At 33.7% G+C, this 25,300-nt stretch overlaps 1 protein-coding gene across 4 annotated transcripts in view; it reads left to right on the top strand.

The window, feature by feature from the left end:
• The window catches only part of ATRNL1 (attractin like 1), a 618,957-nt gene that overhangs the window by 83,592 nt on the left and 510,065 nt on the right, over nt 1-25,300 (top strand). For all 4 annotated transcript variants that reach the window (XR_009155605.1, XM_058187058.1, XM_058187059.1 and 1 more), the window contains exons 9-12: nt 8,403-8,586; nt 9,179-9,333; nt 19,235-19,319; nt 21,516-21,724. Coding sequence is in view for 3 of the 4 variants with exons in the window: in XM_058187058.1 (XP_058043041.1) it covers nt 8,403-8,586; nt 9,179-9,333; nt 19,235-19,319; nt 21,516-21,724 (633 nt within the window). In the remaining variant the exon portion in view is untranslated. The remainder of the gene's footprint in view (nt 1-8,402; nt 8,587-9,178; nt 9,334-19,234; nt 19,320-21,515; nt 21,725-25,300) is intronic.

Below are 25,300 nucleotides of genomic sequence, written 5' to 3'. Positions count from 1 at the left end.
AAGGTACAACACTTACAACAGTTAATGATAGTCATAGGGTACAAATTTAACACTTAATGATACACTTAATGATAGTCATAGGCTACAAATAAGCAATCAAGAAACAATCAATATCAGTATAAATCGTAAGGATACAAGTAACAAAGTTACAGTCATAAGTGGAAGGAGATGGGTGATGGGAACGATGAGAAGATTAATAGCAGTGCAGATTTAGTAAATAGTTTGATAGTGTAGAGGGAATTATTTGTTTAGCAGAGTGAAGGCCTTCTGGAAAACTGTTCTTGTGTGCAGTGCTCTATAGCGTCGTTTTGAGGGTAGAAGTTGAAACAGTTTATGTCCAGGATGTGAGGGATCTGTAAATATTTTCACAGCCCTCTTTTTGATTTGTGCAGTATACAGGTCCTCAATGGAAGGCGGGTTGGTAGCAATTGTTTTTTCTGCAGTTCTAATTATCCTCTGAAGTCTGTGTCTGTCTTGTTGGGTTGCAGAACCAAACCAGATAGTTATAGAGGTGCAAATGACAAACTCAATAATTCCTCTGTAGAACTGGATCATAGCTCCTTGGGCAGTTTGAGCTTTCTGAGTTGGCGCAGAAAGAACATTCTTAGTTGTCCTTTTTTGATGACTTTTTGATGTTAGATGTCCATTTTAGATCTTGGGATATGGTAGAACCTAAAAATTTGAAGATTGATACTGTGTTGTCTAGTATTGTGAGAGGTGGACATACGGAAGGGTTTCTCCTAAAATCTATCACCATTTCTACAGTTTTGAGTGTGTTCTGTTCCAGATTGTTCTGGAACAACACCACGAGGCTAGTCGTTCAACCTCCCGTCTGTATGCGGATTCATCATTGTCTTGAATGATGACAATGTTGTGTCATCTGCGAACTTCAGTAGTTTAACAGATGGATTGTTAGAGATGCAGTCATTGGTATATAGAGAGAAGAGAAGTGGGGAGAGTACATAGCCTTGGGGGGCCCCTGTGCTAATTGTACAGGTATCTGATGTGATTCTGCTTAGCTTCACCTGCTGTTTCCTGTTTGTTAGGAAAAAGTTGCATATTTTATACATTTTTAAACGATTACACATAACTAATTGTGATATAGATGTAGATGTTAATTTTAGAAGTTACATGAAAAGGAAATCTTTCATGTAAAATGAAGTAGCTTTTCACAAAGTATCTTAGAATTAACCTCTATCAGTAATGTACAAGCAGGCACTTTCAAAATGACAATTGTGAAAAAAAACCTCTCTCAGAATAGCTGCCTTAAAAGTAAGTACAATGCAATACATGCATTCAATCAATCAATTTATTTTTGGAAAGATACGCTTAATATTACTGACATTAACATACTTGATTCCACCTCAACTTTCAAAGAAATAATTCAGTTTTGACCACCCTTCATTTTAATATCATTTAATGTCATTTTTGAAGATATAAATTGTGTTTTTATGAATAATTAATAATACTGTACAATTTTGAACTCTGCAGTTTTACTACAATCCAGCAGGATGCACTACTGTTCCAATTTTGCTGGATTCTGAGCTTTAAAAAAAATTCAGTAAATTACTGTTTTTTTTCTAGACAGCATTTTTTGTTGTTTTAACAATACTGAAGTGCATTCTTCTGTATTATATAATGCAGATATAAACAATTCTATTTCTTTATAAAGTTCCGTGGTATTTATCATTTTTTAAAGTTGTGCATAGGACATTTTCAAGTCTAATTGATAGCTGCAGTATTCATTCCAATGAGTCATACGTGATTCATTTTTAAGTAAGCAGGATTATGAGAGTAGCCAATATCAGTAAATATCATTTAAATTCCAGTTATTATCTTTTTATAACAATGAAATGGACTAAGTACTAATAATTGCCTATTCATTAGCTAGATTTTCTTATCTATTCCCAGTCATTGCCTGAATGCTGTTGTGTCCTAATTTTAGAAATAAGAACAATGAACAGCAATAAATGCATTATGCAGTTTGTAGTTAAGCTGAGAGAAAAAAAAAAAAGGATAGGATCTAACAAGGTAAATTATTGGAAAAAAACAACATCAGAAGATTCCTGATAAAACAGACTAGGGTTTCATATAACTGAGTATTTTGCTTCCCTCAATGGTCAAATTAGATGCCTTTGGAATGCCCATAAACATACCATAACTTTCTTCTAGCGTTGTTCTTCTAGCATCTGTTATTCATGTGGGTATTATCTCTGAATATGAATATTCACTTTGTCCATCAATACTAACATTTGCAATATGTATTTAATATGCTTTTAAGAGACAAGCTGCATATTAGGTTAAAGACATAGACTGTAGCCATGAATCTATCCATCTTTTTCTGGTTTGCGTATGTGAGAAAATAAGGGAAAATGTGATATTTGCACTGAGATGCTTATCTGTGCAAAGAGATTATGCCTTCTCAGCTATGGTTTTAAGATAATCCCTCTATCTCCAGTTTATGGAACTGGAAAAAAAAGGTCTCTAGTCATGCCCACAGTGGTAAATTGGGGAAATGATTGATAACACTATAGCTGGGAAAGGAAGCCTTAACATTGTGGAAATAACAACTGATTTCTTAGTTGTTTAAAAGTAAAAAAAACACCAAAACGTCTTGCTACACTTTTAATGTAATACAAGGTGGGCAACCTGCAGCTTCTTTTTATTTTCTTTTTATAGGTCTTATAAAACTGATCTTATAAAACTGATTCATCCAACTATGAATACTAAAAACTGATAGCATTGTTTGCAGTGATTGTCAGGTGTGGTAGATGCCCTTAGTAATATTTTTGAGATAAATTTTGCTGTGTTAATGTTAAATAATGAATTGTATTATTAAGATAAGAATATTATGCACAAAATCTGTTAATTTTAGTGAGATGTATAATTTCCAATAACGTTAATATTAAATATATTTTTTGTGAGTACAAGTCTAACATTCCCACTGGAATTCTGTACTTGAAAAAGTCAAGAACAAATATTGGACCAATTAATTCTTCCATGCCAGAGAAAGTTGAACTCAAAGGCTGAAGATATACAGTTTTTAATGTGCTAGTGCTCAATTTTATTACCTCTCTATTGTTCATCAATACAATCTGGCTTTTTTTCAGGTTTTGGGGTGAGCTTGGAAAAACTATTTAACAAAACTACTAGTTAAAAATAATATAGCTCTTAAAACTATAGCTCTTAAAACTCTCAAGCTCATATTGAAACCTGAAAAATGTTGGACTGCTTTAATGAATAGTAAAGAGGTCTTCATTCACATACATGAAGTGCTTCTTCTGAATCACTTTCAGACCATGCATAGTTCTATTTTGCATTGCTAAATACTGAAAAAATAAGAATATCATGTGACTCATGCAACAAGTAACTTGTTACTGTAGTACTATAGTGTTCATTAATAGTTAATATTGTTAAAATTATATTGCTAAGTGTAATGTCCTTGGAGGAATTCCAAGCAGCATTATATGGAAGATACATGGTTGGCTAAATTAGCTTCTACTTCATTTAACAACAGAAATGAAACGGTCATTGTCTACTGCATAGTTTATTACTGGGGCTAAAGTTGAAATCTAGGTCTTGATTCTGCTTTGTAACTTCCTTTAAAATATTATAGAATATATGTATTTGTAAAAAATTTGTAAAATAGGTTCTACTCCAAAGCACATTTTAATACATTTCAGTTCATGGCTTTAAACTATTAGTAGTGGCAAAAAAATTGCATAGTTAGCAGTTATTATTATTCAGGATTAATGCCAACTGTAATGTCAACAATGATAATAGATTGTCAGCATCAAATATTAATCACACTAATACAGGAAAGTAGAGTTTGACATTATGAGAATTGTGGCTAGGAGTTCTTTTATTTCCATTGCCATTGGATCTTTTTGTAAGTATTCATTTATTTTACAAAGGTTTAGTTTGCAGAATCTTGTCTCTACTTTGTAGTTTATTTTTTGAGGTTGATCATTTTTATGTTTCCTTTTTTTTCTGTAATTTTATTCCATTAAGGTTTAATGCATTTTGTACTATGTTTTCCTGAATTCCTGTACAGGATTTATCTCTAGACCTACAGCAGTTGGATGATTTTAAACTTTAAAATTCCAGATGGTGACTCTAAGTACAAATGGAGTTTTGGAACAAAGCAACATAGAAAACAGATTGGAAAACTCTGAATAGTAATAGATATTGTTTTTGTATGACAGTTTAATCCTGTTAAGAAAATGAAAATCTTTTTAAAGATTTTAAATCCCACTATTATTGTGTTACAGTTTTTAACTGCAAATTCTACCACTTATCTTAATAGTATAACTTTGTATGTTTTCTTTCATAAAATTATTTGAGTTTTATACTGTGTTAATTGCACTTAATAGTTGAATATTTCCCAAGTCAAATAGAATAAAGAATTGGAATCAATCATTCAATAAAGAATACATTGTTGTACGAATTTAAAAAAAGTATCCTCATACAACATTCATTCATGGCATTGTGTAGACTAGTCCTACACAGATTTTCCTGAATAGTCAGATTTTCTTTCTAAAAGATCATGACTGGTACAACCATTCTTGCATCCAGGGATTTAATATTCCATAAATAGAAACCCCCAAAGAGTATATGTACTTAATAATAATAATAATAACAACAGAGTTGGAAGGGACCTTGGAAGCCTTCTAGTCCAACCCCCTGCCCAGGAAGGAGACCCTACACCCGTGATGGCGAACCTATGGCATGCGTGCCACAGGTGGCACATGGAGCCATATCGGTGGACACATGAGCTCAGCTCTGGCGTGCATGCGTGCGCCAGCCAGCTGATTTTCGGGCTTCTGGGCCCACCGGAAGTAGGGAAAGAGGCTGTTTCTGCCTTCCGGAGGGCCTGGGGGTGGGTGTTGAAGGCCCATTTTTCGCTCTCCCCAGCCTCCTAAAAAGGCTCTGGAGTCTGGGGAGACCAAAAAATGGGCCTTCCGGTATCATTGGAAGTCGGCAAACAGGCTGTTTCCGGCCTCCGGGGGGGGCAGGGGCAAGGCTGTTTTTGCCCTCCCTAGGCTTCTAGAAAGGCTCTGGAGCCTGGTAAAGGTGAAAAACAGGTCCACCAAGCCAACCTGGTGCCAAAAGTGGGGGTCCCGTGAATGGGTTGCTCACACATGCAGCTGGGGGTGCATAGGATTATAGATATGGGCACACACACACACACACACGCGCGACCCCCCCCGCAGTTCCCCCACTTTTGGCATGCGATAGCAAAAAGGTTAGCCATTACTGCCCTACACCATTTCAGATAAATGGTTATTATACTTAGATATTCCTTCCTGCCAGATGTACCAATGCGTAGAGATTCTCATTAGGCTTTTGTTTTTGTTACATAGATCCTAAACTATATAAGGCTTAAGCACTCTGAATTGCAGTTGTACTCAAAATAGTAAAGAATGCAGCTCCTGTAGAAATAATATGACATAACACTTACAGGTCTGATCCATGGATACACAAATAACCCTATTTGTACCAACTGTAGTTTACTATATCCCATGGTGTTAAGGAGCTGGCAGATGTGACATCATAATCTTTGGGAAATCTTAGATTACAGGGAAGTGCCATAAAATTGAAGAAGAGCTAATGTTTTTGGGCCTTTAAGAAAATGGAAAAGTGGACTCGGTCAACAGCAGACCAATCAGATTGGCACAGTTATCTGGGAAAGTCCTAAAAAGGCAGAAAGAATCTTGGATTTCCTGGTAGACAAATAATAGAGTTAGAAGATTTACCAACAGTGTGCTACATATTCTGAAACCACCAATGGCATCTTTGGCTGTGGATAGAGATATATTTTTGAGATCATGGAAGGTGAGAGTTGTGCTATGCTATACCAGTCAGACTGTTCTTCCAGTTTTTGTCACTATTTAAAAAAAAAGATTCTGAAAAGATCAGAAACAAGACTTAAGAGATAGTGAGAGACTTGGAAGCAAAGTTCTATGAATAATGGTTAAAGGAACTGGGGTTGTTTAGCTTGAAGAAGATTAATCTAGGAGAGAGTTAGCAGTCCCCAATACTTGAAGGCAGTGACAGGAAGATGGTTAGATAAAAAAAGATGAATGGAAGCTTTGCAGAGAGACATTTAAATTGGAAATAAAGAGTAATTTCCTACCCGCAAGAGCTATTAAACTGTGGAACAGTCTGCCTCTTAGAGTCATGGGTTCTCCTTTATTGGAACATCAGGTAGTTAGACAGTCATTTGTCTAGATTGTCTTTGGATTCCTAAAATGGGAATGACTTGGATAGTAAACTTCCAGATCCCTTCCAGCCCTCTGGTTTGTAAAAGCCCTCGGTTTCAATAGTGGCATTAATCTTCTTATTACCCTGATTTCCAAACACAAATTATTCAGGTAATACAAGATCCATGAACTTTAAAAAGATTTAATTCAACAGGGCAAACAATATAAACAGTAATATAATTACCACTTTTGATTTATATACCTACAAGGATGAAACTGAAGAAGAGTTGTGGAGTATCTTGCAAAAATAAATTAAACTTAAGCATTCTTACATTTCCCTAATTTATTTTTTCTTTGAGATATTTTGACAAAGTTTCCATGTGAGTGGAGAGGGAACCATATTACTTTCATAAGGGGAATGGTGGGAACAGTGTTTGTTTAAAGCCAATACAGCTCTTATTTTCTTTTTAATTCTAAAGAAGCTCTTGACATTGAGAGCAGACATCATATGGTTACTAATTGAAACAAGTCTGTGTAGTAGAAATTGTTCTTCAAAAATTTCTAAAGATACTAAAACACTATTTTTTGCTAAAGAAAAGTAATAATATTCTCTGTATTTTTCCCAGACTCACACTAAGACTCTTACAGAATGTATGTAGTCTTACTAAACCGAAGGAAAATAAACTTCCTTGTGGATTTTTCCAGTCATGGTGCAAGTTAAAAAAACAACCTTATAATTCTCCTACTGAGAACTTCTGAGATTCTTAGATGGCCCATGAATGCCATCATTTTAATAATAGTCAGGAAAGGTGAAAGAAAGCTCATTTGCTTTAGCATGATACTCAAAGGTGCTTGACGCTTCAAGAACAGTAAACAAATTTACTGAAGTGTATATTTAATTTAGGTGAAAGAGTTAGCAGTGCCTTGATTTTTCAGTCTGACTGAAAAATAAATTAGGTGATTAATTTGTCATAATTTGGGAGATAGGGCGGTATATAAATGTGAATAATAATAAGACACAAAATGTCATTGTTTATTCCAAAAAACAAAAGGAGAGGACAACAATGATAATAAAGATGGATTGTATGTTTGATATTTCTTAACACAGATTCCTAGACTTATTTACATAGCATTGAAGCTGGAAAAGTTTTAATATTAGTTTCTTTTTCTAATTATAAAGAGCACATAAACTTAATAAATGAACATATTAAGACATGATAAAATTTCTGATTTTTCTTGTTTCAAAAACTACCATTGCTGATTTGGACAGTGAATTAGGCCATAACCAAAGAAATCACAATGTGACTTATGCATACATATCATGACATGCATTTCTTGGTAATGACACCTTATCTGTCTAGATTCAGTCACAGTTTTGTTCCATATAGTATCAACCAGTGAACTCTCAAGTTTCCTCTTTCTACTATGTATTCAATATGCGCTGACACACACACAAACACAGACACACACACACTCATGTATGTATGTGTATATATGTACATTTGTATACACACACACACACACACACACACGCACACACGTAGCATGTGTATATATTGTGTTTGTGTATGGGTATATATATACTTTCTTTTGACAGCAGGCAACAGAATTTCATTTTTAATGTGTGCCAGTGTGCTCACAGTAGAAAATGACAATAAAAGTTATCTCATCTTCATCTCCATCTTACCCCATCCCATCCTGGATGCCTTACATTGTAATGCTTGGTTTGGATTTTGTTCACTGGCTCACCCTCAAATTATGTGCAAACCTGGCAAAGTGCGATTATATTAGGTTTTCTCCATGAGATTTGTTGAAGCATTCCAACAGTAAAACATGTATTGATTATTAATTTGATATTAGATATCAGTGATATATCATTAATCATATTAATTATTAGATATAATTTTAATATGGATATGCATTTTGAATTGATTGAATTATTAGGGAATCATATTAAGGATATCATTTTTTAAAGACAATGTTCATATTCTGTTGATAATTTTGATATTGTATATACTTTTATATATCAGTGTTCAACAGATTTGACTGAACTTTGGGAATGAAATATAAATAATAACATATAAAATGGATTTCTTGCTTTCTAAGAATGTTGATTATAATATAGGAATTAGGAAATTATGTGAATTAGGAATGAATTTATATTCCATTTCAGTTAATAATTATTTTGTTATATCTTAGGAACAAACTCTTGGCTTGTACCAGAAACAAAAGGAGCAATAGTACAAGGTGGATATGGCCATACCAGTGTCTATGATGATACAACAAAGTCTGTATATGTTCATGGAGGCTACAAAGCATTGCCCAGTAATAAATATGGATTGGTTGATGATCTTTACAAATATGAAGTTAATACTAGAACATGGTAAAACTTTTTAATATATGTATGTACATGTGTGTGTGTATATTTATAGTATGTGTATTCTCATACATTTTGTTAACTGATCGAATATTCAGGTTATATGAATACTTAAGTTTGATACCGAAATGCAAAATTTTTGCTTTCTCTTTACTCAGTAAAGAAAACAATAGCATTCTAGCAATAGGATTCAACCTGTTTTCTTTTCTGAGATAATTGTTGTTATTGCTAAGTATTCTGAATGTTGTTAAACATCAACTCTAATATCTTAAATGTTACCAGGCTGTTCAGAGGATCAGAGATTTCACATATGTATTAATAGAAACAAAATCATTCTACAGTATGGAACTATATTTTAACTCCAAAGTCCCCAGGATAATAAGAATTTTTTAAAGGATGAATAGTTACAGCTTGTTTCTTCCCTGGCCTTTTTCAAGTCTATTCATAATATAATTCTTGAAATTTGTTTTTCTGTGCATTTAAACAGATGTGATTGCTGTGGCACTGTGGCTAAAAAAATATTGTTTAATTTATAGTTATTCCACACAGATCACCTTGACTCCTCTTGATGCCTTATATACTCCTTTTTTTTCAACAGGACAATTTTAAAAGAGAGTGGCTTTGCAAGATATCTCCACTCAGCTGTTTTGATGAATGGAGCAATGTTAATTTTTGGGGGAAACACTCATAATGATACTTCATTAAGTAATGGTGCAAAGTGTTTTTCTGCTGATTTCCTGGCCTATGACATTGGTAGGTATAAGAGTAAATGTTTGAAAGGTTGGAACGCCAAATTTAATATATACTATACAGAATATAGTATATAACTTATGTAACAATAAAAAATGTATACAAGTTCATTTCATAAATATGAATATATATAACCATATTTTTATTCTAAGACAAGCCACATTTTTATTATTTCAGTCCTTGAATTTGATCAGTAGATAGAAAATTGAGATGCAAATGTTTTTGTTTCTACAATATTCAAGGTTCAAGGGCAGTGGTGCTACTGGTTCTTAAGAATCGTTGGCAAAAATCTGGCCAAGTTCACAGAACTGGTAATGATGCCCAGCTGGCCAAGCCCCTGAACCAGTTCTCTTTGCCGAAGAGGTTGTAAAAACAAAAGGTTTTAAAAGGCTTCTCTGGGGATCCCAGCTGAATTGCCTGATTACCAGAACCTTTAAAAAACATGTTTTCTACAAGTTCTTCAGCTGAAGAGCTTGTAGAAAAAATCCTTTTAAGAGGTTCTGGGCTGCCATGAGGCATCTTCAGATGGAATCGTCAGAGGAGCCTTTTAAAATCTTTTTTTCCTCTGGCGATGAGTTTCCTGATCCTCACAGGTTTTTAAAATCACTTTTTTACAACCTCTTACAACAGCCCCCACCCATGCCCACCCAATTGCCCCGTCCCTCACTTACCTAATTACTGCTCCTTTCGGGCTCGCAAAGCCATGGCTTCTGCAATCAGTTGCATCAGCTAGCAACTGAATCTGCCTGCCTGCAATCCATCTCCTCGGTGAGCAACTCAATCTGCCTGCCTCAATTGGGTAAGTAAACTATTAAAAATAGTTAATTGGTTTTTTTTTAAGGAATTGGGTTTTTAGACAGCAATTAAAATTTAAGGAAGTTTTAAATTTAGCTGCTTTTATATAAAACAGGGGTTTCCAACCTTAGTAACTTTAAAGCTTGTGGACTTAAACTCCCAGAGTTCCTCAGCCAGCTTTTCTGGTTGAGGAACTTTGGGAGTTGAAGTCCACAAACCTTAAAGTTACTAAGGTTGGAGATCCCTGATCTAAAAAATATAAATAAAATAAAATAATAAAATAAAATAAAATAAAATAAAATATTTGTGCAGCTTTCTGAGATGTTTCTGTAGTGTTTCACTCTAACTACACAAACACACAAAATCTCACAAGGCTGTATGTGGCATTTTGTGTGTCTGTGTGTGTGTGAGTCGTATTGTGTTGTGTGTGTGTATAAAGTGTGAAAGTTGGTTTTTGAGCTTTTTGTGGCTGTGTGAAGTTCCTGCTTGTTGCAGGGGCCATTTTGGGTGAGGTGCAGCTGCTTTTACATTGTGTGTGTGTCAGTTGTGTTGTGTTATGTTTGTGTGTTAAGTGTGAAAGTTGATTATTGAGCTTTTTGTGGTTGTGTGAGGTTCCTGCTTGTTGCAGGGGACATTTTGGCTGAAGTGCAGCTGCTTTTACATTGTGTGTGAGTCAGTTGTGTTGTGTTGTGTTGTGTGGGTGTAAAGTGTGAAAGTTGGTTTTTGGTACCTCTTATTGTTTTGTATACTTTGTTTATTATTTTTATTATTTATTTTTATTGGCCACGCCCACCCAGTCTCATGACCGCCAAGCCATGCCCAGTGTCACATGACCATCAAGCCACACCCACAAAATAACCCATGCCCACAGAACCGGTAGTAAAATTTTTTAGAATGTTCAAGGGTCTTGATTTAGCTTATATTTATTTATTTATTTTTTACATTGCTGAACTCCCATAGATTCTGTTCAGTTCATAGATAAAAGGGGACAGAGGACAATAATACAATCATAAGAACAAAAGATGGCACCAGACAGGCTACAACCAAAGCAAGTCCACATTACTGAAAAGGCTATTTTGGTCCCTTTTTTGGGGGGATGAGTGAACAGCCTTTTTGATCCTCTATTTTAAATCTATAATTCTTAATACAATAATAATTTCCTAAGTTTAGCATTAAAAAGTCAGAATGTATTTACATATTTAAACAAAGTTAATCTTTATAATACTACTTGAACACATTTATACAATAAACTAAAATGAGGTAAGAAGGGGACATGTCAGGTTATGCACTGTTGCCTTGTCAGTTTTACATTTCTCAAAATAGTAATGTTGACAGCTTGTAAAAATATTCTCCAGTTAATGTGGGGAAAAATACATATAACTAGACCTCCAAACGGTGAATATTCATAGAGGGAATGTTTTTGATATTTCATATGTCCTAGTTTAATAGAGGGTTATAATTTGATATGATTGAAGACATAGCAGTATGTGATAAAAATAATTACTTTTCTGAAATTATGACAAGTAGGAAATATATACTATCTCTATGTCTTATCTCTCTATATCTATATCTATCTATCTATCTATCTATCTATCTATCTATCTATCTATCTATCTATCTATCTATCTATCTAATATTTAATAAATATTTTCTCCAATGTTTCTAACCCTAGCCTAACAAATTATAACCCCCACAAAATGTGCAATATTTAACTAACTACATTTATTTCTTCTTTTAGTGGTATAAATTATATTAGTAGTTATATCAATTACAATTTTATTACAGAGTTCTTTAATAATTTAATACAGTAAGATATATCGATAGCTTAAAGACACTAATTTTTATTTGTAGCATTAAATTAAAAAGTGTAGGGTCTGTGATTTCCTTCAATAGATTTTTTAATGGTTATATTTTCTTGACATATAATGTAGAAATTGTAATCAACTTTGTGTATGCACTGAGAACATCATGAATATAAGCCTAGGACTGCAGAAACTGATTGTTATTTTTAAACATAAAAATTACTGTCTGCTTTGGTTTTAAATTGTAATGCTACATCATTTCTTTTCCTAAATAATTAAAACTCTTAACATATTATCTATAATTTTAGTAGTCTCATTTCCCATGCATTATTAATTTGATATGATATAAATGAAACAGAGGTAATTTCTGTCTAATTTTAATATTTGTATGAAGATTAATTACATGTGAGTTTAATCTTCTGTGCTATTCCTAAAGCCTAAATTAAAAACACTTCCTTCGAATATCTCTTAAACCTAAGCATAATAGAAAAGGAAAATTTCAGTTTCTATATGAACATATATCAAAAGAAAGTAGAATCTATAATATCTACTTAATTAAAAAGCTAGAATAATTAAGAGAACATTAGACATACACATATTTTATTAATACTTTATATTCTTTATGACTAATAAAGATTTTGATCACTGGCCTTACTGGGGAGAAATTGTTCACCGAGATCACACATCCAGAAGGTTTTGAATGTAAAACTCTTTCTTTGACTCTACAGGTAGTTCACATTTAGTGACGGTCTTGTGTAGTGACTGTTGCTGTTACAATGTTGCTGAAAAAGTAACTTGGTGATTAGTCCTTGCATTTATGACTTTCGCAGGCCTATACAGCAAAGAAAACTGAAGTAAGATAATAGGCATAGTCACAATTTCCCTTGGTGATGGCTTCATTTAAAGACCCAGTTACTGGTCCTAATAAGGACTACTTGTGGTGATTACCCTTCCTTCAAGATGCTTGGCTTTCTGTGACTTAAGCTTAGAGCTTTTAAAATGAAATCAAAAGGAAAAACATTAATAGCTGGAATGGCCTAAATGATTTTTTAAGAGGCTATTTTCAAATTCAAAATGGAGGGCTAACCTTCTATAACTATTAGCTAAACTAGTTACAGTATATAGTGTATTCATTTCAACAGTATGTCTGGTATATATAAGTCTTAACAATAATTAGAATGCTAATTAGAATATAATGCTTAGAATATAATACAGTTAACTATATTAAACCAAATGAAATGAAAGTAGAATGGTTTTCTCTTTCTGGGAAAAGTGCTATTTTGTAAGTAGTGTCATTTTCACTTGTAAGTAGAATTCATTTTATTAATATCAAGCCCCATTTATCAAATTAAAACAAATTGAGATATTATAGCACTTTATTCGCAATAATAATTAAAATTGAAAGGAAAATGAAAAAGAAAGAAAATGTTAGGTAGCCTTTTTTTCTTAATCATGTAGCATTTTTATTTATTTATTTGCATCCTGCCTTTATTATTTTACAAGTAACTCAAGATGGGAACATATTTCATATACCTCCTCTTCCTCTTATTTTCCCCATAACAGCAACCCAATGATGTTTGTTTGGAATGAGAGAGAGTGACAGGCCCAAAGTCACCCTTTCATAGCTATTTTTGACTTTTCATATTGACTTAGTGACTATATATACACATTTTTATGTATACACATACATAAACATGTGTGAGTATTAATTAAATAAAGTCACTTGAGCAAAATATTGACATGCTTTCCAAAATGTAATGTAGCAGTTGCAAAGGCCATTAATTTCTATTTTTTATCATTAGGAAAGTAGATCCAATACCAAAAAATTATAATTCTTTCATTCAGTTAGCAAAACTAAACATTTCTTTTAAGAGTGCTTAACACACTATTCTTAAATATCAATGTTATGCCTGCAATTAAAACATGTTGCTTGTTATTTCAGAGACCTAAATTCATGTTTTACTGAGAAAGGCAATTAAAAGAAAAAAGTTCTTCTCAGATTTATTTGAAAGAGACAAAGATTCCATATATTATCTCAAATTTTAGTATTTTATTTGGTTTTTTTATCATGTAATTTGAAACCTTAAATGCTTCCCTAATCTAAATGAGGCTGGCTGATTATCAACACAACAATTTTTTTTTATTTCCAGTAAAATTCAGCTATCTAAACTATGTTTATAGTGTTTTATTCTAATGCAATTTCTGTATAATAGCATTTAGAATTGTGTGTATTTGTGAACAGTTGGGTATCCCTGAAGTCACTTTGATCAATGAGGCTAGAGCCAAACATACTAACCCTTTTATATCTCAAATGCTTTTGTTATGATACATTTAATTATAAATGTCTATCTTTAGATATAATTTATGTGCTTCTACCGTTTATTCCAAGCAAGGACAAATCAAAACTGTTAAGTATGGCATACATTCTCCTTTGAAATAGTTACACTTGATAATGAATGAATAAATATATATATATTTCATTAAAAAAATCTATTTTAGGAGTTTTGAAATACTAAGCAAAGTGACTTTTTAGCCCAGAAGTTTGTTCAATGTTTAGCCATTACTGAGAAGACTAAAGAAGATAAGAAAGCCTATTTGTAACATGATTCTTTTTCTTTCTATAGTGTATTGAAAAGACCTGCCAGTTTGACAAATAACACGGGCAAAAAAGGAGTTATATCTACAGGCTGCAAGGCTTCCTTATCTTAAACTTAGCTTTTAATAATGATTTTTGTTCAGAGCTAAAGCCCACTTTCCCAGGGGGGAAAGAACAAAGACCCTGATTTGCTCTACCCTTGACCAAATTACAATAAATGGCACACATGTCTTTTAGCTGCAGGCTTCTATTCTTGTACATTTAGATGTTCAAATGCTTCCTAGTAAGCAGTCTGAGACAAGTGAATTGTAAGAAATTGAACTGAATTTATCAAATAATTGAGAAGCTGCTGAGATATTTATTCCTTATATTGTTCCCATGAGAAACAAATATCTGAAATATAATTACTCCACAATTATTCAGTCTTCTTTATTTTCCAGTCCATAGTATCATTTTATCAAGACTCTTGTAAATCAAATATGAGAAATACAAAAATACAAAAATGTTGTTAGCGTCATTCTTCCCTTGTTCCACTTCAATTGGCATCCTTTCACTATTTTATTATCGTAATACTCCTCTTTTGTGATTTTTTAAAGACTTTTCCTTCAAGTACCTTTCTGTGAAACTTTTTTGATATTTCTCATTGATGCTTAAGCACTAGCAGCAGAATAGTGCATTATCAAGTATCATAGTCGTGACTGTTTGTTTGAACTGTTGAAAATTCTATGTAATTAGTAAGAATGAAAACATTAAGATGAGAATGTAAAACAAATAGATTTTTATGCATGCTGAAAATTAGAACTATGAAAACCATTGGGGACAGAACTACATTTTCAACAATGCTGTGGATGAAGTATTATTTTTGAAATGTCAAGATGGTCATGTCCTATTGATGCAGCTCTAATGTAAAGGAATGGTCATCAACCTTTCTGGCTTGCACACCAGTAGCGGCAGGGGGGAGATGGAATGATTTTGCGCGTACTGCTTGCGCAAATGCAGCTTTGCAGGTTCACATGCTCACCTGCTACTTGCACAGCCCAGTTCCCAACATGCCGTGGGTTGGGGGTTGGGAACCCCTGATGTAAAGGAATGTAGAGATTAAATTAGTAAAGTAATGAATGAACTGCTAAGGGAGAAGAAACAGTAACTTGGTTCTGAGAAATAGAAAATGTTGATCAACGCATTCTTGACTTTGTCTAATATGCAAAAGGGAAGAATGAAACAACTCTTGAAGGACTAACACTTCTCTGTTTTAAAGAATTAGACCAAAAAACTGACACTCCAGAGATTCCAGTTATATAGGTAGTCCTTGACTAAACAATCATTTGTTTAATGACTGTTCCAAGTTATAGTGACACTGAAACAAGTGACTTATTATCGTTTTTCACACAAACACGTAGTTGTAGTATCCCCATGGTTGCATGATCAAATTCGTATGGTTGGAGTTGGCATGTATTTATGACAATTGCAGTGTCCCAGGGTCATTACCTTTTGCAACCCACTAACAAGCAAAGTCAAGGCCAGATTCATTTAACTAACCATATTAGTAACTTAACAATTGCAGTGATTCACTTAATAGCCATAGCAAGAAAGGACAAAAAAGGGCAAAAATTACTTAACTGTTGTGCTTAGCATTGAAAATTTTGGCTTCACTTATCATAAGTCAAGGACTACCTATATTACTTTATGTTGTAGGCTACAGTGACGGAATCTTGAAAACCTGTCAGAATCTCATTTTATACCAGTCAAAATCAAATCAGGTTATTGATGAGTTTGTTTCTCAGGTCTCAGTTTTTGTTTCTTTCCCTTTTTTTCCAAATTTCTGTTTTACATTCCTTTACAAGTGAAAATATGAATATTCTAGTAAAATGTAAAGTAACCTGACCAAATATGCAAATAATCTCAATGAAATGCTAAATCCTTTGGGTGCTGTGCTATAAGAGCTGTTATTTCATTCATTGAAATCCTTAGAACAAATCATTCTTTCAAGTGATTTTCACAGCTTTATTTGGAATTTCTCATTTACTTAGGATGATGGAAGATATGAAAGTGCAATTCCAATTACTGCTAATAGAATCATTAGAAGGTGTTAGATATATATTAATGGTTCTCGGAAAGTTTAAGCTGGATGGTGTCAAAAGGATTCTAAGCTCCAACAATACCACAAAGATTCAGCTACTGGTATTTGATACTGGAAATATGACTGAAAACAGGTCACAGTGATATTCTGGTCCATGACGTATTATAGACAAATGAAACATTATTTGTAAAGTTTGAAGAACATTGTATTTCAACATGAAAGCAAGGAATGACAAGTAAATAAACTGCTATCTTAGGAAGCAAGGTTTTTTTATTCTGTAGTGTAGATGATATGATGAAGAATGGAATTCTAAATATATAGCGATGAAACAATTGCAAAAAGACAATTTGACTTTGGGGATTGTAAAGTTTATAATTGCTTGTGCAATGGCAAAATCTCTAATGCAAATCCTACAGAGCAAAGGAGAAATGAATTGCAGCTTACAAACAGCATGTTTGCAGCAACCAACTAGAGTATTAGTACAGTGTCAGCATGCATAAAGTTGTATATAGAAAACATTCCAGAAGAAAACAGTTTTATATTCACATTCCTCAAATGAAAAAAGTAAATAGCTTAAAACTGAATAGGAATGCTTAGACAAATAGTGCAATGCTTTTCATATGGCTGTACAAAAGTAGGATATATATAAAATTTGTGTCACATCCAAAGTAGATGCTACATTATTAATGTGCTCTGAAAGGAGTTTCAGTATAACAAAAATAGCGATAAACCATGCAGTCCATACTGGCATGGCATAATGAGAAATTGGTTTCAGATCAGATTACTATATAGTTTTAGAGTTCAGTAGAATATGGAACATTTTTTAATGAATGGCAATTTAAACATGAACATCAGGTAATACTTTCTAGAAATATATATTTATACATTCAAGAAAAATATGCTTAGAAAATGATAGAAGTATAATTGCATAAACTTTAGAACATATTAAACACAACATGATTGCAAACAAATTACAATAGTCAGTGATACTACTGCTTAATATTACCATCACTATAATAATAAAACCCCAAGAAAAACATCCTAAATAAACTGGAAGATCCAGTATCCCTAGAACAAAAAACAAAAGTTATCTACAGCATACAGTGTAAGGTTTGTAACAGCCCCTTTAGAGTACAGATAGGCAGAAGATTTGGCAAAGCAGATCCATGAAGGCCACCTAGCATTCGGAAGACACCATGAAAATCCCTTAATCTCACAACAAATGTTCAGGCTCAATCATAATTTCAACTGGAAACCTATGATCATCCAAGACCAAGCTAATCCAAAAATATTAGCATATTCCTGGAGGCTTGGAATTCAGACAAATCAGCCATCAATAGACACATGGAGATAAACCACATTTACAGACCATTCAAAAGACTTAATAAAACTAAAGAAGAAACCAACCAACAAAAACCCCATATTCCCCCTCCTAAATCCAGATAAACAGGAATTAACACCAGATAAACAAGTAAAACAAATATCTTAATCAATTCTTTGGCAATATTGATGGAGTAAGTTATTGTATATAAACATGGAACAAACTCCATCCTAGCACTGATGATGTTACCTAGTTGGGTAATGAAATGTTTGCAAACAACCAAGCTCAGAGAGCGCCAAGGGACTTCATTCATACATTTTATGGCAGGTCATATATCTGCTGGCAGGTCATATTTCTGCTGTTGGTAATATTGACCAACCTTAGAGGATAGACTAGATTATAATGAGATAACAACAACAACAACAACAACAACAACAGAGTTGGAAGGGACCTTGGAGGCTTTCTAACCCAACCCCCTGCCCAGGCAGGAAACCCTACACCATCTCAGACAGATGGTTATCCAACATTTTCTTAAAAATTTCCAGTGTTGGAGCATTCACAACTTCTGCAGGCAAGTCGTTCCACTTATTAATTGTTCTAACTGTCAGGAAATTTCTCCTTAGTTCTAAGTTGCTTCTTTCCTTGATCAGTTTCCACCCATTGGCTTCTTGTTCTACCCTCAGGTGCTTTGGAGAACAGCCCGACTCCCTCTTCTTTGTGGCAACTCCTGAGATATTGGAACACTGCTATCATGTCTCCCCTAGTCCTTCTTTTTATTAAACTAGACATACCCAGTTCCTGCAACCGTTCTTCATATGTTTTAGCCTCCAGTCCCCTAATCATCTTTATTGCTCTTCTCTGCACTCTTTCTAGAGTCTCAGCATCTTTTTTACATCACGGTGACCAAAACTGAATACAGTATTCCAAGTGTGTCCTTACCAAGGCATTATAAAGTGGCACTAACACTTCACGTGATCTTGATTCTATTTCTCTGTTTATGCAGCCCAGAACTGTGTTGGCTTTTTTAGCAGCTGCTGCACACAGTTTAATACAGTCAGTTGAATATGTAATATTTAAAATAATTAAAGGTTGTATAGAAATATATTCAATTGTTAAATATTGAGATATATTTTCTTAAAGCTTATGAACAGGAAATTATAACTATAATTTTACATTATTTCTAATAATCAGAAAATTCTTTGAACTTAATTTCATTGTGATGTGAGAGATTTGGATTGTTTTATAATTATCACACTTTCTGCTAATATTGAAGTCTAGTAACAGCAAATTATATTCTCTTCTCTTATTAGCTTGTGATGAATGGAAAATTCTTCAAAAACCAAGTCTTCATAGAGATGTGAACAGATTTGGTCATTCTGCAATTGTCAGCAATGGGTAATGTATTTCTCAACATTGGCTAAAAGAAAACACACATATCAATTGTTTAAAGATGCAGAATTCATGAATAAGATGAATTATTGTCTAGTTACCATGTAAGCCAATACTGAGTTGTCATTTAAATAAAAACTTGTAAAATATGAATACTTTCAGTATTAGTAGTTAATTTATTTAAATTTAAATACTACTTTAATACTACTAATTTAAAATCCTAGTACAGGCAGTTCTCGATTTATGGTAACTGAAACAGATATCTTAGTCATTGAGTGAAGCAGTTATTAAGTGAGATGCCCACATGATCACTTTGCTAAATTATTTTAAACCTAGTCTCCCAATTGCAGTCATTTAGCAGACAGAACAAAAGAACTTCATGCCAAAGGAGGTTAGGTAGTTCTCCTCCATGCACAGAAGGGAACCTCTGCACTGGGCTGGAGAAGCAAAGATTGGAGCTTTATTTTTGCAGCCCAACAAAGGATTTCTGCCCTCCCCCTGCACCCATGCATAGAAGGGAAGGACAGTCCTTTGGCAAGTGGGAGCAGCTTGCCAGCTTTCTATCTGAGGAAACTGGCAGGAAAATTGCAAAGGATGATCACATGATCGTGGGACTCTTGGCAACCAATCATGAGTGTGAACAGGTTGTCAAGAATCCAGATCACTATCATATGACCACGGGGGAGAGTATATGACATTTGACATTTATGATGTCCAGAAGTTCTTTACACATCATAAAAGCATCCTTTCTGAGCCATCTTAACTTTGAATGGTCTCTATATGATTGATTGTAAGTTGAGGATTACTTGTCCTGCATAAATTGTACGCAAAATCATATTTATCCTATCCCAAGAACAATTCTGTTTTGGACCAATATCACATTTCTGGACATCAGACCCATTCACTTTTTGAAAATGGGACACAACAAACTATTTTACTAATGGGTAAGCATTTCAGACAGGTGAACTCTTGGAGAAGTTGGTACTGAAGATGCCAAGCTATGATTAACAGTAATGCTTTGAATTGCACTCTGAAACCTGTAAAGTGCCAAATTCTGAAACAATTGCAGTTTCTGAGTGAAATCTTAAAAGGCATGTCCAGGTAGAGTTTATTGCAGTGGTCCAGGTGAGCATTGATAAAGGCATGAGTCCCCTGTGTGACTTTGATCCATTCATTTTCTGTTGCCTGATCTGAAGACAAAAGAAAAAGGGTATTAATCATAGCTTATTGCCTTTTTTATCTCTGCATATAATTTTTCTCTGATCAACTTATTATTTTATTATTGGAATTATTCTATTCTGTATATCATATTGAATTGATTTTATATTGATGAAGAAGTTGGTTTGAACCACTGTTTTGATTTAAATTTTCAAATGCGATATAAATGATCAACCCTTAGTTGTAATATTGTTCAATTGTGCATCATAAATGTTGTAATATGTAAAAATTATGAGTACTGTGAAAAATCATTATATGAATTTTCTGTCTATGTTCCTATATTTAAATAGCCATCTTGTTGAAGTTTTAAATTAAAATGATTTTAAATTGACACGCTAAATACCATGTTGCCTTAAAGGGAAAAAAGACACAATCTTGGATAAAACTATGCTCAAGATAATTTTGTTTTATATACAGTATTATAAAATCACCTAGTGAAGGAAATAGACCTGAATGAATTTATTTTATTAGAAACTACAAAAAGTATCTAAATGATGTCATTCTTAATTCTATTAAAATCTGCCTCTCATATATTCAGTTATATTATACTTTCTACTTTCTGAATTTAGTCAAGAGTGAAGTTGGGGGGGCATCATTATTTGGATTTTTTCCCCCACTGTTCATGGTCTCCATAATGTAAGACGATTACTAGAGAAACAGGGTTATCTTTTTTATCCCATTTCTTCCATTTTTAACTGACATGTTTAAATTTTAAGGATGTGTAAAGATTGTAGGCTTTTCCTCTGATTTACTCAGTTTTCCTCTGAAAAATAGAAGAATTTATTTGGCAACTAGTTGCTCAGTTTCATAAAATGATCTTAATGGGTTCAAGGGGCTAGAAAAATGAACTTATTAGCTATAGTAATTGTAAAAATATACAGGTGCATCCAAATACACTTTTAAAAGGGAATGTAAATAAGGCAGATTCATGGCTTTGATACTTATTCTTGTAGAAAAACAATATTATTTTATTTTATTTGATAGGTCCATGTATATATTTGGAGGCTTTTCAAGCATTTTGTTGAATGACATCCTTGTATACAAACCTCCCAATTGTGAAGCATTCAGAGATGAAAATCTCTGTAAAACTGCTGGGCCAGGATTAAGATGCTTATGGAACAAAAATCACTGTGTGTCATGGGAACTTGGACATGATACTAACATCCTTAGCCCAAAATGTCCCAAAAAAATAGGTAAGTAAATTTCCTGTAATATTGAGAATACACATTAAACTAAATGGATGAATGCAATGAGTGCATTGCTTGGCCAATTCTGCCATGAGAATGCATTTGTATTAAAAAAAATATTCTGTACAAATATAAGCTACCTAAACCAAGGTGACAATTTGAGCAAGTGTTATATACATAGGGAACCAGAGCAATTTCATGAGTAGGCCAATGTGGTGTCTTTATTGTTGATCACATATTTTCAAGAATCTTTCTAGTCTAATTGCATTCCCTTGGGAACTGGCAGATAAAGGCTTCAAGATTATGACTTTTGCCTCTTCTTCCCATGGAACAGCTCCAAACTAGATTTTCTCTTTACCCCACCCTCTATTCTAACTTCAATAGAAAAAATAGGAAGAAATAGGAAATTTGTTATTAAGCATGTTGTATGACGTTATAGGTTTTGGAAACTTTAAAAGAAAAGTAATGATGACCATTATCTAGAACTGATTGCAGAGTCTAAGTATAAAGAATGTATGTAGTTCATATCTTTTGACAATTGATATATTTCAAAAGCTATTCAATGGTGCAACTTTAAATTATTAAAACATGCCAATTATTAAGCTGTTTTCGAAAATAAAGAGATGAAAATAATAAAGAGATGAAAAGATGAGAGAAACTGTAAGATTTTGAGATGACATATTGCCAGTGCTTTATCAGGGTAGGAGAATATAGACTGTTGAGAAAAAGTCTCTTTAGTTTTAGAAGATTTACAAATCAAAGAAAAAAGTACTGAGTTGAATTGAATGTTAGATTAAAAGGGGAAATGATGTAAATAACCTTTGAAAAGTAGGCAAGCACAGAAGGAAAGTAAAAACCACTTTAAAAGGCCAATATAGCTTTTGCGATAAGAGGTTGAAAAGAATGTGGAAATAAATCAAGATGTATTAAATCAGAGGTCTTCAAACTTGGCAGCTTTAAGACTTGTGGACTTCAGCTCCCCAGAATTCTCCTGCCAGCTATGCTATGCTGGCTGGAGAATTCTGGGATTGAAGTCTCCAAGTCTTAAAGCTGCCAAGTTTGAAGACCTCTGTATTAAATGAATTTTAAATACAGTAATCTTAGAATGTAAGGAATTGAACGAAACTTACAAATGAACTACTACAATTTCATGCCTGGTGCAGGTTAGAACAGATAGTAGTAGGATTATGACTACTACCAAATCCTACTACCCAGTTTTTGCTTAAACAAGTCCCATATGAGACAATCCACCAACTCCTGTGGTCTATTCCATTGTTGAATAGCTCACACTTTTAGGAAATGTTTCATGAAACAAATTGTATCTGTTAAAGTTTCCTTTTAACTGAAAAATATTTTTTCTTCTCCTGGTTCTAGAATCTGTGAACAATTCTGCCCTGTTATCTACAGATTTTGGAAGACATCTATCACATCTCCCTTTTTTTTCTTCAAGCTAAACATACCCAGTGCCTTCAACCATTTTTTTAATTCAGGACTATGTACCATCTTGACTTCTTTCTGCTTTAGTGTCTTACTGAATGCAATAATGCAGGGACATGAGCAGAATATAATATTAGAGGTACATGATCTGACGAACACAGAAGTGTGACTTCTTTTAGTCTTGATGCTATAATTCTGTTGATGCAAAACTTTTTTTTTTTTGCAATTTCATGCCTCATCTTTAACTAGAAATCCACCAAGACACCCAGATCCCTTTTCTGTGCCCCGCCCACAGCATGGTCTTTCTATTCTGTACCCATCTTAGATTTTTTTTCCTACCCAAATGTAGGACTTTTCATTTGCTCCTGTTGAAATTCATTCTATCAATTTATACTAGCTTGTTATTGTTCTTCTGAATCTTGTTACTAGCATCTAAGCAGTGCACTATTTTTCTATCTCTGTGAAGACTAAATTTCCCACCTTCTTTATGTCAACTCTTTTGCTTATATCCATTCTGAATAGAATAAAGGCAGAGTTATTTTGGGTTTCTTTTACCTTTCCTAGAACTAAGTTGTCGTTTCCCCTCCTTAATGGCTTCTCCATGCCTTCATCAAAGCTGTTTCCATATTCCACCATCACAGATTATCAACACTATAAAAAACATGCACAGTAGAAAGAAACACTTCTGAAACAGGTAGCTGCTAATTAAGGAAATAAATGAGAACTTTTCTAAAAGATAAGGATATTACTAGTCTATGTATTGTTAAGCTTGATAAGGAGCAAAAATTTCATGATCCCAGCTCTGCTTGTAGCATGTTCTTGAGTGCTCTCAGATCAAAGGTAAAGATTTCCTCTGCTTCTGGGGAAAGTCATAATTCTCAAAAGCTCTATCAGTGCTTTGAATACAATTCATTTCTGATTTCAAGATGTAATGAGTTGACCTTCCTGACCAAGGCTTGCAGAATGAAAGATATTCAAAGATGTGCTCAGTGAATGAATTATCAATTGCAGAATTGTGGCACAAGGAACTATTTCCAGGCTTTCTTTTATCAAATACAATAAATAAAGTTCGGACTAAGATAACTTTTCTTCATAATACTTTTTACCATTTTCAAGGTTCTATTTGGCTGGGTCCTTTGTACTTCATCCTTTCTCAAAGGATATTTATTAGTAGAATATTTTTTTCCATCACATCCTGGATTTTTGCCACAGGAAGGCAGCAGCTTCTTGATAGCCTCGATAATAGTTTACTGCTTTGGTCCTCTCAGTAGGAAGCCTCGTGTTACTACCACTTGTCATTTCTTTCTCTTCAGAATAGAAACAAGAATCCATCCCTTTGCAGATCCCAGTAGACTTGTCTATATCATTAATCAGGCTTGTGAAAGCTCTTTTTCATCCAAGGGTCCAGAAACTTTACCCAGAATGAAACCTTGGAATCTATTCTGAAGGTCCAGATAGTAAAACATCTTGATGAGCTTAGTTTCATTAACTTTTTCTATCTTTCCATCTCCTCTATTTCACTTTCTTCCATTTTTGAAGATACGTCTTGGTACTAATTTCTCCACAAGCGTTTTTTGTGCCTATTCAAGAAATTCCCATCTTCCCTATAACTGCGGAGTAGATAGCTCTGCTGCTATATTTGTACAATATGCAGCATTCTTATTATGCTCAGGAAACAAAAACAAGAACAACTTCCTCTGTTTCTATCTTCTCTGATGAATAACAAGTGTCTCTCTTTTTTCCAGAACTTCCGTTAGTTCCTTCTGTTGCTTCTTCAGTTGTGTCTTCCTTATTCTGTGGTGGTGCAGTGGCTAGGATGCAGTATTGCAGTCTAAGTCTGCCCACAGCCAGGAGTTCAGTCCTGACCAATTCAAGGTTGACTCAGATTCCAGCCTTCCGAGGTTGGTAAAATGAAGACCCAGATTATTGTGGGCAATATGCTGACCCTGTATATCTTTCAGAGAATATGTAAAGCACCATGGTGCTCTATATAAATCTAAGTACTATTGATATTATATATTCCCTGAAGCTGCCTCAACTAGATCAGTAATAAGTAATGCTTCAGCCACATATAATAGGCAAACAACAACATCATTTGCAATCAACAGTATGGAAATCATCAGCAGCAGTTAAGAATCAAGTAAT

Source organism: Ahaetulla prasina, chromosome 6 (assembly GCF_028640845.1).
Source record: "Ahaetulla prasina isolate Xishuangbanna chromosome 6, ASM2864084v1, whole genome shotgun sequence".
NCBI classification, from domain to species: domain Eukaryota; kingdom Metazoa; phylum Chordata; class Lepidosauria; order Squamata; family Colubridae; genus Ahaetulla; species Ahaetulla prasina.
The sequence above is the reverse complement of the archived record's forward strand: the minus strand, read 5'-3'. Positions and strand labels throughout refer to the sequence as shown.